We start from the raw sequence: 14664 nt of genomic DNA, 5'->3' as shown, positions 1-14664 counted from the left end.
AATCTGGATACAAACATACATACATACATACATACATACATACATACACTGCTAAAATCATAACCCTTCCTTTCAGCTTTGCCATAGTCGGGTAAAAAACGCTCAAGGTATTCTGTCTTTTTTATTTATTTGCCGCCTCTGCCACTTTCATAAGCTGCCGCGAAAACTCTGCGTCATCACTACATAGTATAAAACCCATAAACTGTCAGTCCCTACGTATGCTTAGATTTGCAAACGCTGGCTATGAGATAGGTCAAAAAAAGGGTTCCGTTTTTCCTTTTGAGGTACGTAACCCTAAAAATGTATGCCATCAAGAAATAATTAGTATTTTCAAATTTCAAAGGTAACTATTTATAACAAGTGGGGTATCATAATATTGTGAAAGGGCTTTACTACGTATATATTTTTATACACAATAGTTTTTGATTTATCGTGTAAAATTTCGAAAAAATACCTGAGTACAGAACCCTCGGGGCGTGAGTAAACTACAACTAAAATAATAAAAGTAAACAAAGAATCTGTTGTTAGTAACCTACCTATGTACCTATCGTACAATTTGCAATATTATGAAGGTATATAGTACACGACAAATCGAGATGGCAATCGGGGTGGAGACGCCCCGCACACCCGCACAGTCCCCGCGCTAGCGAGCGGTGCGGGCGAGCGCAGGTGTGCGGGGCGTCCCCCCGCCTCATATTCCAATTGCCATTTCGACCTATCGCGAACTTTAGTCGGCGATAGGTCGAGGTAGGTTATTATAATTAGCATCTATAGTACGGGACAGGTCGACATGGCAATCGGGATGGGGACGTCCCACTCACCCGCACAGCCCTCGCGCTAACCCGGTGCGGGATAGCGCGGGTGATGTGCGGCTCATTACCCGATTGCCATGTCAACCTGTCGCGTACTATGGGGTGCTTTTATAGGTACCAGCTCTACCTACTTATAAAATAAGTTTTGACCATTATTGTAATCTGTGTCGGTAGGTAGGAAGTTACAAGGTAGGTAGGTACTTAGTACTTACCTACTTACAGTATTTTGCCCAGCTGCTTACAAGAATGACGCAACAAGGAATGGTGTGTGTTTATCTATATACTAATAAATAAAATTGGAGTGTCTGTCTGTAATTTCGAAATAACTACCTCATATAAAGCTCATAATATGGTTATTTGAACGATACCATAACCGAATCACACGTTTTTAAAATTTTTGTCTGTCTGTCTGTCTGTTTGAAAAGACTAATCTTCGGAACGGCTGAACCGATTTTGACGGGACTTTCACAGACAAGTAGAGGATTCATCAGGGTGTAACATAGGCTACTTTTTTAACCGACTTTCAAAAAAGGAGTTGTGTTTTTCTACCTATGTATACCGAAATCTTCGAGATTTCTGAACCGATTTGAGTAAATTTTTTTTTAATCGATAGAGGAACTTTGCGACATTGCTCTATAAAAAATTTAGATTCCAACTCCTCAATCCTGATGCTGCAGGGGATCTGATCACCAAAGTGGATGGGATTTAGAAACTGTCGTCGGTTATAACTTGATATTGAAGGTATATTTACCAAGTAAAGACTTTGTCGCGCGGTACGGATAGACTACTTTTGTTCTGGGAACTCAAAAGTTCCCACGGGATTTCTAAAAACCTAAATCCACGCGGGCGAAGCTGCGGGCATCAACTAGTTCATAATAAAAAGAAGAAAAGTTTGTATGAAGTAATCTCTGGAACTACTGAACCAATTTTGAAAATTCTTTCATCAGTAGAAAGCTACTGCTTTCTGCTAAGCATTATTCCTGAGTGACATAGGCTGTACCTATTTATTTTCAAAAAAGCCGTAGGTACGAAGCCGGGGGCGAGGCCGTTTATAGTAAGTAGTAGTACCTAGTTAGTCAGGAGTTTCAATGTTCCACTATGGGTGACAAGGTTTTGGATTCAATTCCAGGGATCGGGCCAAAAAAGTGTGCCGCACAATATTTTTATGTAATAATAGGTATATGGGAAGATAAGTAGGTACTTACGCGATTTTCATGCTTTCAATCTTTTGTAGTTGAGATCGTTTTAGTCGAGATATTTTCGGCATCCTGATATTTGACTATGATACCTTCGTACCTACCTAACACAATTTAAAACAACGAAATAACTCTAAAAAACACTACTAAGTACCTATTTACTATGGAGTTCACTAATATTTAGATGATAAAAGTTTCTTAAAACTAAAACAATTAATCATCCTTATTCAATAATTTATAAATAATAATTTCGCTACAATTACACAAAAAATATTTTCCGTAAATCGAGAGCGATTGGCGGGAAAAATTGCGCACATCCACCACGTCTGAAGGGCGCCTGCCGTATGCGTCGCGTCTCCCGCGCAGGGCCGACTAGGATTATTTTACCCAAATGTGAATTTTTCATAAAGAATGTCGAAATACAATAAAATACGTTTCGAAAGTGTATCATATATATATTCCCTATTATTAAATGTAAGATTTACTTTCATGGTTGCACAGGTAAAGAAGTTGATACACGATCTTATATGAAGCTACTATTGTATAAGATTCGTGTATTTATCGTAATAAACGATTATTTGAAAAAAAAACTCCACATAACTAAAGACCATTAACCAAACTATTGAACATATTTTTTTGAAAATTTTGTAATGTCATTTGTAGGACTAGATAGGTGTTGAATAACAATACTTTCAAAGGAATAATGTCGGCAGGCCCCCATTAACGGTCCATAACATTTAAAACAGCTGCCGTTTCCATAAGTATTAGGTACCTACTACTTATTTTTAATTTTATCAATTACCTAAGTTATCTACTACTAGCTTATTTTTGCTGGTCAGTGGTAAAAATCCTGATTTTAATAGAGGAAATATAGGTAGGTAATAGGTATATCATCCATTGTGTACCTACCTTGTCAAACCTAAACCGCTGAATTGATTTCGACAGGCAAGGATATAGCATGCATCCTGGGGATTAACAAAAAATATCTACTTACTTGTGCCCCGGAGAATTAAAGAGTCCTGGTTCTTATAAAATATAATAGGTACGCGCGAATGAAGAATACGCAAATATCATAAAAGTGCCTACCGAAAATTTGTAGTGAACGCCGAATGATTTTCTTAGTAAGTAATTACTATCTCTGTCTTTTTCAGACTGCGAGTCCCTAATCCGCAAGATGCTAGTCCTAGAACCAATGAAGCGGTATACGATAGACCAGATCAAGAAGCATCGGTGGATGTCGGTGGAGCCCTACACGGCGCCCGCAGTGGCCGCCGACCCGATGCGGAGCCCTGCGCACGTCACGCACCATACCCAGGAGCCGAATGAGCAGGTGCTCCGGTTGATGCAGAGCTTGGGGATCGATCCAGTCAAAACCAAAGAAGTGAGTATTAAAACGTGAAAAACATGGTCCAAACATGGTCGCCAGCAGGGTTATGTACTTAAGGAGTTTCGCCTGACGATCTACACATGCTGCAAATATTCCAAGTCAGGGGTTGTAAGAATTTCTGCTGGAAAATTGATCTACGAAGTTAAGACATTTGGTATCTATACTGCCGGCGCCCATGAAGAGTCGAAAAATAATTCTTTTGAAATTAGCACCTCGGCGATATGTTTCATATCTTCTTTAGATTATACACCAAAATTTCAAAATCTACACAACCTTCGTTACCAAACTACATTTGTCTGCTATTCACATTATCGGATTTGTTAGGACTGGAGTTGTAGAGACATGTAGGGTGTTAAAACGAATCCAAAGTTAAGTCATTGATCGAAAAATATGTACTTAGTTTGGAAGATTATGAGAAGAGTAATAAACATACAAACATGCACTGTTCAATGATCGGGAAATAGGTAGGTCCTTTTATCTCTCTTATCCATCGATTCCAGGCAACCATAAGCGCCATAATATTACCTGTAGCATAAATACGTCCTTCAACTGTGAATTTAAAGATGGCGTAAAATATGTCATTAGATACATTCATTGATTTCCAATCCACAAATGACGAAATACCCAGTCAGTACTCGCATTAGCAATACACTGCTCCAGCTCCCCTGGGGTATCACAACACAATTTGTTTCACCACCAGAGTCTTCGCTCGAACAGTTACGACCACCATGCGGCGATCTACCTGTTGCTGCTGGAGCGGCTGCGGGCGCGCGCGGCTGGCGGCGACTGCCGTAGGCCGGCGCGCCGGGCCTCCTCCGCCGCCGACCCGGCGCTGGCCAGGGAGGCGCACGACGCGAGGCGAGAACATCACAATAGGTGAGCTTCTTCATTCTTATCGTTTCTCTTCAATACATTCCAAGTAGCTTCCGTTATAGGTAGAGTAGGTTCCCCCGATACAAAGGTCACAACAGCCACTCACAACTGAACTAGCCGTAATAGGATTATACACACAAGTGAATGCACAAACGCAGGAGAACTCGTTATTCCTTCTCTCTCATAATCTGATGAGACGGCAGTCCATCTGGCAAATGTACAAGACCACAACCAAGAGAAGTTCAAACACTTGTGAATTGCCACAAAGCGCACACTTTAACAGATGATTCTTCCCCATTACAGGTTACTGCATTCGGGCGAACAATCGAGAGATTACAACAGATCTGGCGCGGTACCCGCTGCTCCGGCCGACTCGTCGTCAGCGGAGACGCAGCGGCTGCTGTCGCTCGCGGGTGTGAACATGACCGAACAAAGGCTTCTGCAGCGAAGCTCTGACCCTTCGGACACGCACCGCAGCTTCCTGGTGGCGAATCTGGACGCCGCGCGCAGCCACGAGCTGGAGTCCACGCGCCTGTTGTCCATGCGCAGCATCGACGTCGCGCAGTCCGCCCAGAGGCTGGGCGCCAAGCCCAGCGACGCGCCCCCGCACCGCCTGCTCGCCTCCACGTACGAACAGCAACAGAACATCCTCAAACAGTCCAGCGAGGACTGCCGACGGCTGCTGCAGCAGTCCACCACAGTGGGGCCAGAAACTAACAAACCCAATGCCGAAAGCACGAGGCTTCTAACCTCATCCAGTTTCGATTCAAAATGTGCTATCGACGGAGGCCGGAGCGCGTCGGCGGCGGACCATAATGCGATAACGAACTTCCTTCAAAATTCTGCTTCGGCGACTAACTTTAACGTCGAGACGATCAAACTGCCCAGCTCCACTACATTCACAATGTGTTCCGAAGCGGCAAAACTTATGAATACGTTACAACAATCGCCGCTACCTTTAAAGGGTACGTTAAATCTTAGCACTAGTCCCATACCCTCTCAATTCACAGACACGAAACTGAGTAGTGTCTTAGAACAGCCGAAGCCGCTCGAATCTACTAGATTAGTCTCCCAGGCTCAGCAGCAAGATCTCAGTCGATTGCAAACCAGTACGCCTCCGTTCAAGGATTACATGAATCACCTTCCGAGCTATTCGTATCTACAAAACACTGCCCTACCGCCCGCATCCTCCGAAGCCAATTATTCCGCAACGTCGACTTCTAACGATTTATTTCCGAGTACGCTTTACAGACCTGATAGTAAATTTTCATTGAATAGATATAGCACCTGTCAAACTTACGCTCCAGTGCTTCCCAATAATACAACCGAGCCGACAAAATTTCAACAGCAGTATTCGTCATCGACCGACGAAGGATGTGAAACCGATATGGAAGACGTTGCGAATATGCCCAGCGGAGTACAAAACAGGTTAAGTTCATATGCGAGTTCCAGTTCCAGTAGTGGAGTAGTCACTTTTTTTAACAACAAAAGCCTCAGTCAGAACCTCAGTTGCGATTCATCGCAGAGCAATTTTTCAACGTTCGAAAGCATAGACTACCAGCTGTCGGACGAGCTGGCCAGCAGTCTGCCGAGTTGCACATCCAATGAAGATAAGCTAGCGTATGAAAACAACTCCCTCGTCAACACTAGTCCGATGCATCCTTGCGTTTATATCTCTTCGTACAACAGTAAGGGGCCCGGCACCGGATTTATCGCGCGACATAATCCCATTAACTACCAGTCCGCCAACAAAAACTGCCAGCGGTCCATCACGCGGAGTCCCGTGGACTTCCGCGAGGGCCGCCGCGCCAGCGACGGCCTCGTGGCGCAGCAGGCGGCGCAAGCCAACGACTCGCAGAAGAATACTCTAGCCTTCAATAGCCAAAGGTTAAACGAAAACTGTAAAGCGAAGGGTGTTTTAGAACTTCACCTCGTTCAAAAAGAAGCGCAACAGTTAAAAACTCAGTACCAGTCCTCACTGCCGGCGGAGGAAATGACGCAGAGACAAATTCAGCACAACCAGTTCGCAGCTAGCTACACCCCACACTATTTAGATACCAAACATCCTACGCCCAAGAGAATAAGTCTCCCCGAAAGCTTCAATTACTCAAGCACTTCTCCGCCGATGCCAGCGAGTCCTAAGATGGTCGCTGCTCTTCAGGATCCTTTGGAGCTGGCGCACGGAGCGTCTCTGTCCCAAGTCAGCAAACCTCCCCTCCAGCAGCAGCTAATGCAGCACAGACTGTTCCAGCAGAAGCGGCAACTGCTGCAGAAACAGATGACTCCGCCCAACCTGCCCGCGCACGACATGGGGCCCCTGCACAGCCTGCAAGTCGGCCTCAGCCGGCGGCAGATGCTCCGGCAACAGAGTTACAAAATAGCACAGCAACAGCAAATCCTGCCGCCCTTGCCGCTGACGGAGTCCGAGAACAGGGACTTGCTCGCGTTCCAGGCGATAGTCGAAGACCCGAATCGGATGAAGGGCAAAGGCGAGGAGAGCCAGGAGGAGGCGAAATTCACGTATCAAGGTTCGATGGACATCAGTATACACCAGGACAGATTAGGGAACGAGAACTGGTCCAACTTGCCGTCCAGCCTGCAGAGCGCCTGCCAGATCTCGGAGCTGAGCCGGCGCGAGGCGCGCGAGGGCGAGGCGGAGGGCGCGCCGCTGTGGCCGGGCCAGTGGGGCGCCGCGCTGTTCCAGCCGCAGGCCTGCTTCCAGGTATTCCAACAGATCAACTAGTAGATCTCCACGTAGGAGTAGTCGTAGCTGGTAGTGGCGATTGTTGCACGCGTTATGTAGCCCGCTCCACGACACGTACACTTTTTTCCATAGCCTTAAACGATATGAAAAGTGAAAATATTTCGAAGGTGTTGCAGCTAATAATTTTCACGATATTGAGCCCTGTTTTACAGGCCATACCGCGGTAAATTCTTGTTTTAATAAATGGTAAATTGTTGCGTGAAATGGACTCGGAGGCCGAGCGATATTATTTGTCGGAGTTTAAGGCCGCTGCTAGGTGGAACTTTGGTCTCATTGTAGTCGTATTCGTTTATATTTACGCGGAAGACTCTGATGTTGAAAACTGAAAGGCATGAAATGAACAGTAGAATGCATGACAATAACTAGTGCTTTAAATAAAATAGCTCGTGAACCACGAGATTATCGACATTATTTTATCAAATAGTTGCCGTTTGTTTAGTAAAATGAATACAACTTTAATAACAATTTATAAATTTTAGATCAATATTGAAATTGTATCCAGTAGTACCTATAGGTATTTAATTTGTATTCATCAATTTTAACATTCATTCCTGTTGGTTAATACTGACGTTCTCTTTATGTTTGACCAATTCCTATACTTTAACTTGCCAAATATTGTATTATATTTAAATAATGTATAATATTAATTAATTGCATTTTAAAATGTACTGCAAGCATCACTAGATAATGTTCCTACATATTTATTCATAATTAATCAGCCCCAACGGTATCTATATAAAATAGATAATATTTTCGAAAATGTGCTTCGAGTGACTATTTATGATTACTATATTGTAAGCATAGTTACCTCTAATCGTTCGGAAATTAGTTTTCTTATGTGAGTCTGTATTATACAGGTTTTTATTATTATTTGCTAAGTATAATGTAATATTCTATGTAAGATGTGATAGCTTTACTTAGAAGCAAGTTTTATTTAAAAATATAAGTAAATGTAAAATTTATAATAGTTCCTTGTTTTATTTTATCACCTTATAATTTTGGCTTTTTAGTAGATTACACGGATGCATGTACATACATAGAATAAGTACTTGAGTATGAGCCTGAGCCACCTGAGCTTTGGAAAAACCTAAGTAGCTACTTACTAAAGTGTGAAACTATTTATTTATTTAATTTTTTTTATTGTCAACAAAATCACAAAGAGTAAGAAAACAGGATACACTTAAAAAACAAAGAGCGACCTTATCACTTATCTGTTTGAAATCTACAGAAAAGTACAAATCTAAGAAAAATCTAGTCTGAAAAACACCCAACTTTAGTCAAGCCATTTGATTTTCACCCTAACATTACCATCTACTAGGGTTGAAGACTTAGGTACAAATACAAGAATTAGGTACGATAATTATACATTTCTAGGGGTAAGTTTTTTTCGAAACTAGATTTAAAGATCCGGCAAGTCAGAGCTTACAAGAGTTATTTGTTCTCTACCTGCAACAATCAATATACAATCGCAATTGTTGTGATTGGCTGAATTTATGATACACGAGAATAGGTATTCTTGTTGCAACAATGTATTGTAGGCCAATAGCGAGCGAGCATCAACCAATCAGAGATTGCAATCGTGACATTGTAGCTGTCATTTTACCGCAATTGAGCCCCAGATCAATTACCCTGCGGTTTACCGATAAACCTACTAGGATTCTACCGGTAATTTATCGGTAAATCTTATAGGAACATAGGTCTACCTAGATGACAAGCTGATTATTTATTTTGCCCATTTCAGTCTAGCTGGCAAGGTCACAGTCTACCGCCGACCACCAACATGCTGCCTTTGAGCGAAAGCCCTATCCTCGAGTTGACAGAACAAATGGAGTCCATATAAGCAATACGGATGATCACGCAACTTTATAATCGTCATTCCTTCCTATCTCCCTACCTACTTGTCAGGCACCTTGCGAAAACGTAACCTACGTATCGTTCGCGACAGGTCGATATGGCAATCGGGGTATGAGGGGAGTCGTGCATGGTGGTGGGGGACGCCCGGCACACTCGCGCTGTCATAGTTTTAATGTTGCACGAGTCCGTATTGACCGAGTTTATCGATTCCAGGTTTGTAACTCGTTTCGTCTACGAGCTAGAGATCTGTGACACGCGGACACACAGACAGACGAACAAACAGACCTGACCCGTACCCTTTGGGTTCGGAATCCTAAAAAACGTGGTAGGTAATAATATTGCTCTCATTTTGTTGCGTAGGTGTACCGATAAAAATAGCGATATCTCGACCTGTCGCGAACAATATGTCTACATAATATATCACATGACCAGAATACGGCATGAGTTTGTTTTGAAAAGGAACGATATACCTATTATGTACTATTTAAGTAGGTACCTAGGTACTTAATTTAAATCTACATATGTCGTTAATTGATTTTATTAAATAATTCATCATATCACATCCGGACTACCCGGCTATAAAACATGTACCTACCTAACAATACAAATAAGGGAATAAAGATTGTTCTAGAAGATTTACGAACTGTCATCATCACGCCGCACACCGTGTCTAGTCTCAACAACATGAAAATTAATTAAGGGGCAAGCGACGGGTCTGCCCGCCAAATTCAAATTTTACTTGGTTTTTCGCAATTTGTAAACTAATACGACAAAGTAGGCTTATGGCACTTTAATTGCGGCAATGGCAGTATCATCCTCACAGGTTTATATAAAAAAAAATTACTTGAAAGGTTCCAAATTAGTCTATAGTAGAGCTAATTTCTTAAACTGGACACTTTCAAGTAAAGATTTTTATATAAACCTGTGAGGATGATACTGCCATTGCCACAATTAAAGTGCCATAAGCCTACTTTGTCGTATTAGTTTACAAATTGCGAAAAACCAAGTAAAATTTGAATTTCGCGGGCAGACCCGTCGCTTCCACCTTAACCGGTACTGCAGGTGGATCCATAAACGTGGATCAGCAGGTATAGGAAAGTCCTCCAACCACCACGTTACGTTAAACGCCATTATTATTTGCGTTAAAGCCAATATTTTGAATAGGTAATATCAATATTATCGGAACTTATTCAAATAAGCGTCACTTAGATACCTACCTACCTATAGTGAATTTCTACACTTTTGTCTTGTGTTCGTTCTCATATATTTTACGTTATTTCTACTTGTAGGTAACATAGCCTAAACTCTAGTCAAAATCTTAGTCATCCTAATTCATTTAATTTTTAAATTAGATTCCAGGTTTAAGTATTTTCCATTTATTAAGCATCGCATTTAAAACAACTCGGGTAGTAATAATAACTAATATTTAATAATACCTAGTGATATACCTACTTATTATATTAATTAATTAATATTTTAAATAAAGTGCGTTATTTTACTCGGACTCAGGGTCGTAGCCAGGGAGGGAATAATATAAATATGTACATTCAGGTAAAATAAATTGGCAAAATATAATTTGTTCCTACATCACTACCCATACATATTACAAATGCGAAAGTGTGTTTTTTTGTTGGGTTGTCCTTCAATTACGTCGCAACAAAGCAATGGATAGACGTGTTTTTGCACGGGTATAAATAGTTAAGATCTGGAGGGTGATATAGGGCATAGGAAACTTTTTATTCCAGAAAATCAAAGAGTCCACACGGGATTTTTAAAAACCTAAATCCACGCGGACAAAGACGCGGTCACCAGCTAGTTGATTATATAAATCACCAGCTAATGCACTGCATACGTTGGAATTCGACTCGTGCGCCATCTTATTGTACGTTTCTTGTAACTAGGTATTATGTATGTCGAAAAACTTTCATGAAATTGCCGACAAAACTGTACAAAGTTTTGAACTTATTGCGCGAACATATAAGCATCAAACGAACATACAAACATTAATTTTCATAACATGTAGGGATAAAAACAGAGGTATGCTCTGTTACGGTCTTACCCCCGACCCAAAAAGAGGGCTGTTATAAGTTTGACGTGTGTATCTGTGTATCTATTTATAATTATTTGGTAGGTAGGTACGTGTTGACATGACTTTTAATTCATAACATTCCAAGAACTTTTTTTAGAATAATACCGTATTATTTATGAATTCGCCAATAGATTCCTAAAGAATTGTTAAAATGATATCTAATAGTGATAAGCAATGTGACAATATGAAAATAGGTTAAAATGTTACGCATAATATAATCGAAATATTGTTCATTTAAAAATCTATGAAATTGCGATAGAGAAAATGAACTTGGTAGGTATAATGTTTTTAGAATTTTTTTAATTTCACATAAAAGTAGATAAGTATGCCTGTCCAAATTATAATAAGCAAAATCTAAGTAGTAGGTAGGTACTTATTTCTTTTTTGACTTTCGAGCATCTCAGTCACTTATAACAAAAGATAGGTAAGTAGATATCTAGTTATATAAACTTTTCCTTATCTGTCATTACCACAAAGTTACTGACTTGTATAATCACTATAGCAAATCAGTGAATCTTTGTTATCATGGATTTTATTATGGTTTATAGGATACCTATTGTTTTTTTTTTTTGCCATTGTAATATCATTAATTCAAATAGGGTTTCAACTAAGTATCAAGTACCTACCTATAAACATAGTCTAATCTATCATAAATAGATTGTCTCTGTATATAAAACTTTCTCGTAATAAATATATTATTTTGTAAAACAAGACTGAATTCAGTGTCAATTCAGCTCAATGGCAACGAGAATTTCTTTTTCTATTAACAGGAACAGAATAATGAGTTATAAGGAAAACTTGTTATTCGTCTCCTTGAAAGGCGCTCTTTGAAGGATACTTGATGGAAAGTGTTTTTAATGAAGTGTTTTCCGATTTAATTATGTGGGTTCCCTAAAACGCTGCCATTTAACCCCTATTATGTAATCGAACATATCAAATTTGTTTAAGCGTTATTATATTAAGGTAATATTAAATAATCAACATGAAATGCGAAATAGTAAGTATGTTAATTTGCATATATTTCACAAAATGTAAGTAGTCCTAATTTTAGGGTTTCTTCGCATCATTTAGGTACAATATTAGGTATGCTCTCATTATAATGAATATTTTAGAAGTAAACCAAGTTTTCGGTAATCGGATTTGTAAAGATACTACAGTCGTAAATTTACTCCTAACCAAATGGAGGAGATTGGTTTCTCTGTTTGAGTAGGTACTTTTTTATTTTTCAGACAACTTTTTAAGGATTTACCAAAAGTCAAAACGCAAAAATGAAATATCTTTGGTTCAAAAAGCAAATAATTCTTGTTAGTAGCTATAATAATTCATGACCGTTAATGGTGTACGAAGCTTTATCGAACAAAAACAATAACTTACATGCGTAAGAGAATGTAACAATTTAGTAGATTTTTAAAATTATTATTACTTATTTAGGCGAACGTAGTTTAGGTGTTTGGAAGCTTTTACACGAATAGAAATATTGCCACTGTATTATATTCCGTCATTATTAAAAATAATCATCATGTTAATCGCGTTTATTTATAGCTATTATATAGATCTGTAGCTAAATTTATATAATATATATTTCAGTATAAAAGCCTTATCACACTCCGCTTCTGAAACATCTACAAGTCTTCGATTTAGCGTTATGTATAAGATGGCAAGGCTGACTGTGCTGCTATTGTTTCAGTAAATTATTACGCCACAACGTATTCAAGAGTACTGATGTTTAAATATTTAAAAGAAGGTTTGGGGCAGTTTTTTTAAATTTGGTTGGGTTCATATTAAATTCTTAAATTATATTGCTAACATACAAAATACTACAAATTAATGTGATTTTTTTTCGATTTGTAACAGGTAACTACCTATTTTTTTAATTCCATGAACTTTTCTGTACCTAAACCTTCTTTTTTTATTAAATTCCGTGTATATCGCCGTTTTGGTTGTGATACTGCCATGAACGACTAAAATGTTTGTAACAATTTAAATAACTAGAAATTTCAAAACTACAATAATTCACAATCTTGTTTTTTATTTTATGCACTATACCTACCGTTTCGCTCAAATAAATAAAGTTTTTTTGATTCATTTAACACGACAAAAAAACTAGCACAGAATAAATCACGAACCCACCCAAGAATAACTACTAGCGACGTCCCTGACGGTTATAATTAGAGGGCTCATCTTTTCTATATGAATAATGTAGATAGGAGTTAGGACCTATATAGGTGGATTACTTAGGTGTGTAGGTACCTACTTCACACTAATATTATAACTTAAAGACGAAAGTTTCTGTGTATGTGAGTATGTTTGTTACTCCTTCACGCAAAAACCACTAGACGGATTTGGCTGAAATTCAGAATGAAGATAGATAATATCTTGGATTAGCACATAGGCTACTTTTAATCTCGGATAATCAAAGAGTTCCCACGGGATTTCGAAAAACCTTAGTCCACGCGGACGAAGTCGCGGGCGTCAGCTAGTTAGAAAATAAGGCACGAGATAAAACAATGAGTAAGTACCTACCTAACTCTTTAAAAATAAATTAACTTTTTATCAGTACGAGTTGGTTTACGAGTAATAGGTATCACCCCCTTATCGACATTTATATAAGTATTTCGAATATAGTATACCTAAAATAAACAGTAGGTAGGAAGATTAATGAAACGCATAATTTTATAACCTCGTGAAGTAACGTTTTATTAAGTGTGCACTTTTACTTGAACAGAGACACGAAATCTTATTTTGTAAGTGATCGAGTTATAGGAAGAATAATGGCGGGAAGAATAACTGAAATAATAAACAATGAAGGAAATAATATGTTCTCGTATTCCTTCGAAGTAACGCCTGATATAAAGGATTTTGAGTTGGAAAGTTTGGACTTGGAACCGAAATTCTTTTCTATAACATGGCACGCGCAAGTGCACGAGTGTGCAAATTTTGAAATAGCACCCTTAAAACTAGCAAAATATTTAAGGAACAAAGGCAAAAATGTGTTATTGCATATATCTTGCTGTAACATGAGAAAGAATTACTTAGATGATTTGTTGGTGCTGCTGAAAGATATAGGCATTTGTAATTTATTTATAATTCTAGGAGGTCAGTATTTTTTGTGTTGTTAATAGTTTTATGGTTCAATGGCTGTAAATGGAAAAATTATTCCAAAAATGCTAAGTGCCTACTTAAGTACCTACCTACACCTTTTTTGATGAAACTTAGTAGTAGGTATAGTAAATGAAACATTTTTTTAGCACTTACGTACCTATCTACCTATTAAGGACCTACATGTCATTTACAATTTTCAGAAAAGTTTGATTTCTTAAATTCGGATTTCGAAAGCAGCCAAGACATGATAATTCACATACGACGAAGTACTGGAAATTATTTTTGCATCGGCGTCGCTGGTTTTCCTGAGCGAGAAGGAAATATTTTGCAGTTAAAAGAAAAAGTTAAGTGTGGAGTTGATTTTATATTAACTCAGGCATTCTTCGAGCTCAAACCATTTAAAAAATTTGTAATGGATTGTAAAGAAGCTGATATAAATATCCCTATAATTCCTGGAGTATTTCCGTTTGAAACTGAAAAAGAATTACAAGGTTTTATGATAGTCGGCGCGGCGAACCTTGATCCCTATTGCAGTTCGTGTTAGTGATGGGTCGTGTCTTTGGTCGTATCGATTTTTTTTTTTTTTA

The 14664-nt window shown here is 39.0% G+C and overlaps 2 protein-coding genes across 3 annotated transcripts in view; both read left to right on the top strand.

The window, feature by feature from the left end:
* Nucleotides 1–11427, top strand: part of LOC123873256 (serine/threonine-protein kinase SIK2) — a 78564-nt gene extending 67137 nt beyond the window's left edge. The window contains exons 7-10 of one of the 2 annotated variants that reach the window (XR_006797648.1): nucleotides 3160–3389; nucleotides 4096–4271; nucleotides 4572–7465; nucleotides 11416–11427. Coding sequence is in view for 1 of the 2 variants with exons in the window: in XM_045918029.1 (XP_045773985.1) it covers nucleotides 3160–3389; nucleotides 4096–4271; nucleotides 4572–7011 (2846 nt within the window). In the remaining variant the exon portion in view is untranslated. Of the gene's footprint in view, nucleotides 1–3159; nucleotides 3390–4095; nucleotides 4272–4571; nucleotides 8000–11415 lie in introns of those variants that run through there. The other variant, XM_045918029.1, reaches the window with a different exon arrangement.
* A 2208-nt stretch (nucleotides 11428–13635) lies between these two features.
* LOC123873448 (methylenetetrahydrofolate reductase) lies at nucleotides 13636–14621 on the top strand. Its single transcript, XM_045918294.1, has 2 exons — nucleotides 13636–14071; nucleotides 14278–14621. The coding sequence occupies exons 1-2, from the start codon at nucleotides 13747–13749 to the stop codon at nucleotides 14619–14621; spliced, it is 669 nt and encodes a 222-aa protein (XP_045774250.1). The 5' UTR covers nucleotides 13636–13746.
* Nucleotides 14622–14664: the final 43 nt, after the last annotated feature.

This window comes from Maniola jurtina, chromosome 16, assembly GCF_905333055.1.
Source record: "Maniola jurtina chromosome 16, ilManJurt1.1, whole genome shotgun sequence".
Classification (NCBI taxonomy): Eukaryota; Metazoa; Arthropoda; class Insecta; order Lepidoptera; family Nymphalidae; genus Maniola; species Maniola jurtina.
The sequence above is the reverse complement of the archived record's forward strand: the minus strand, read 5'-3'. Positions and strand labels throughout refer to the sequence as shown.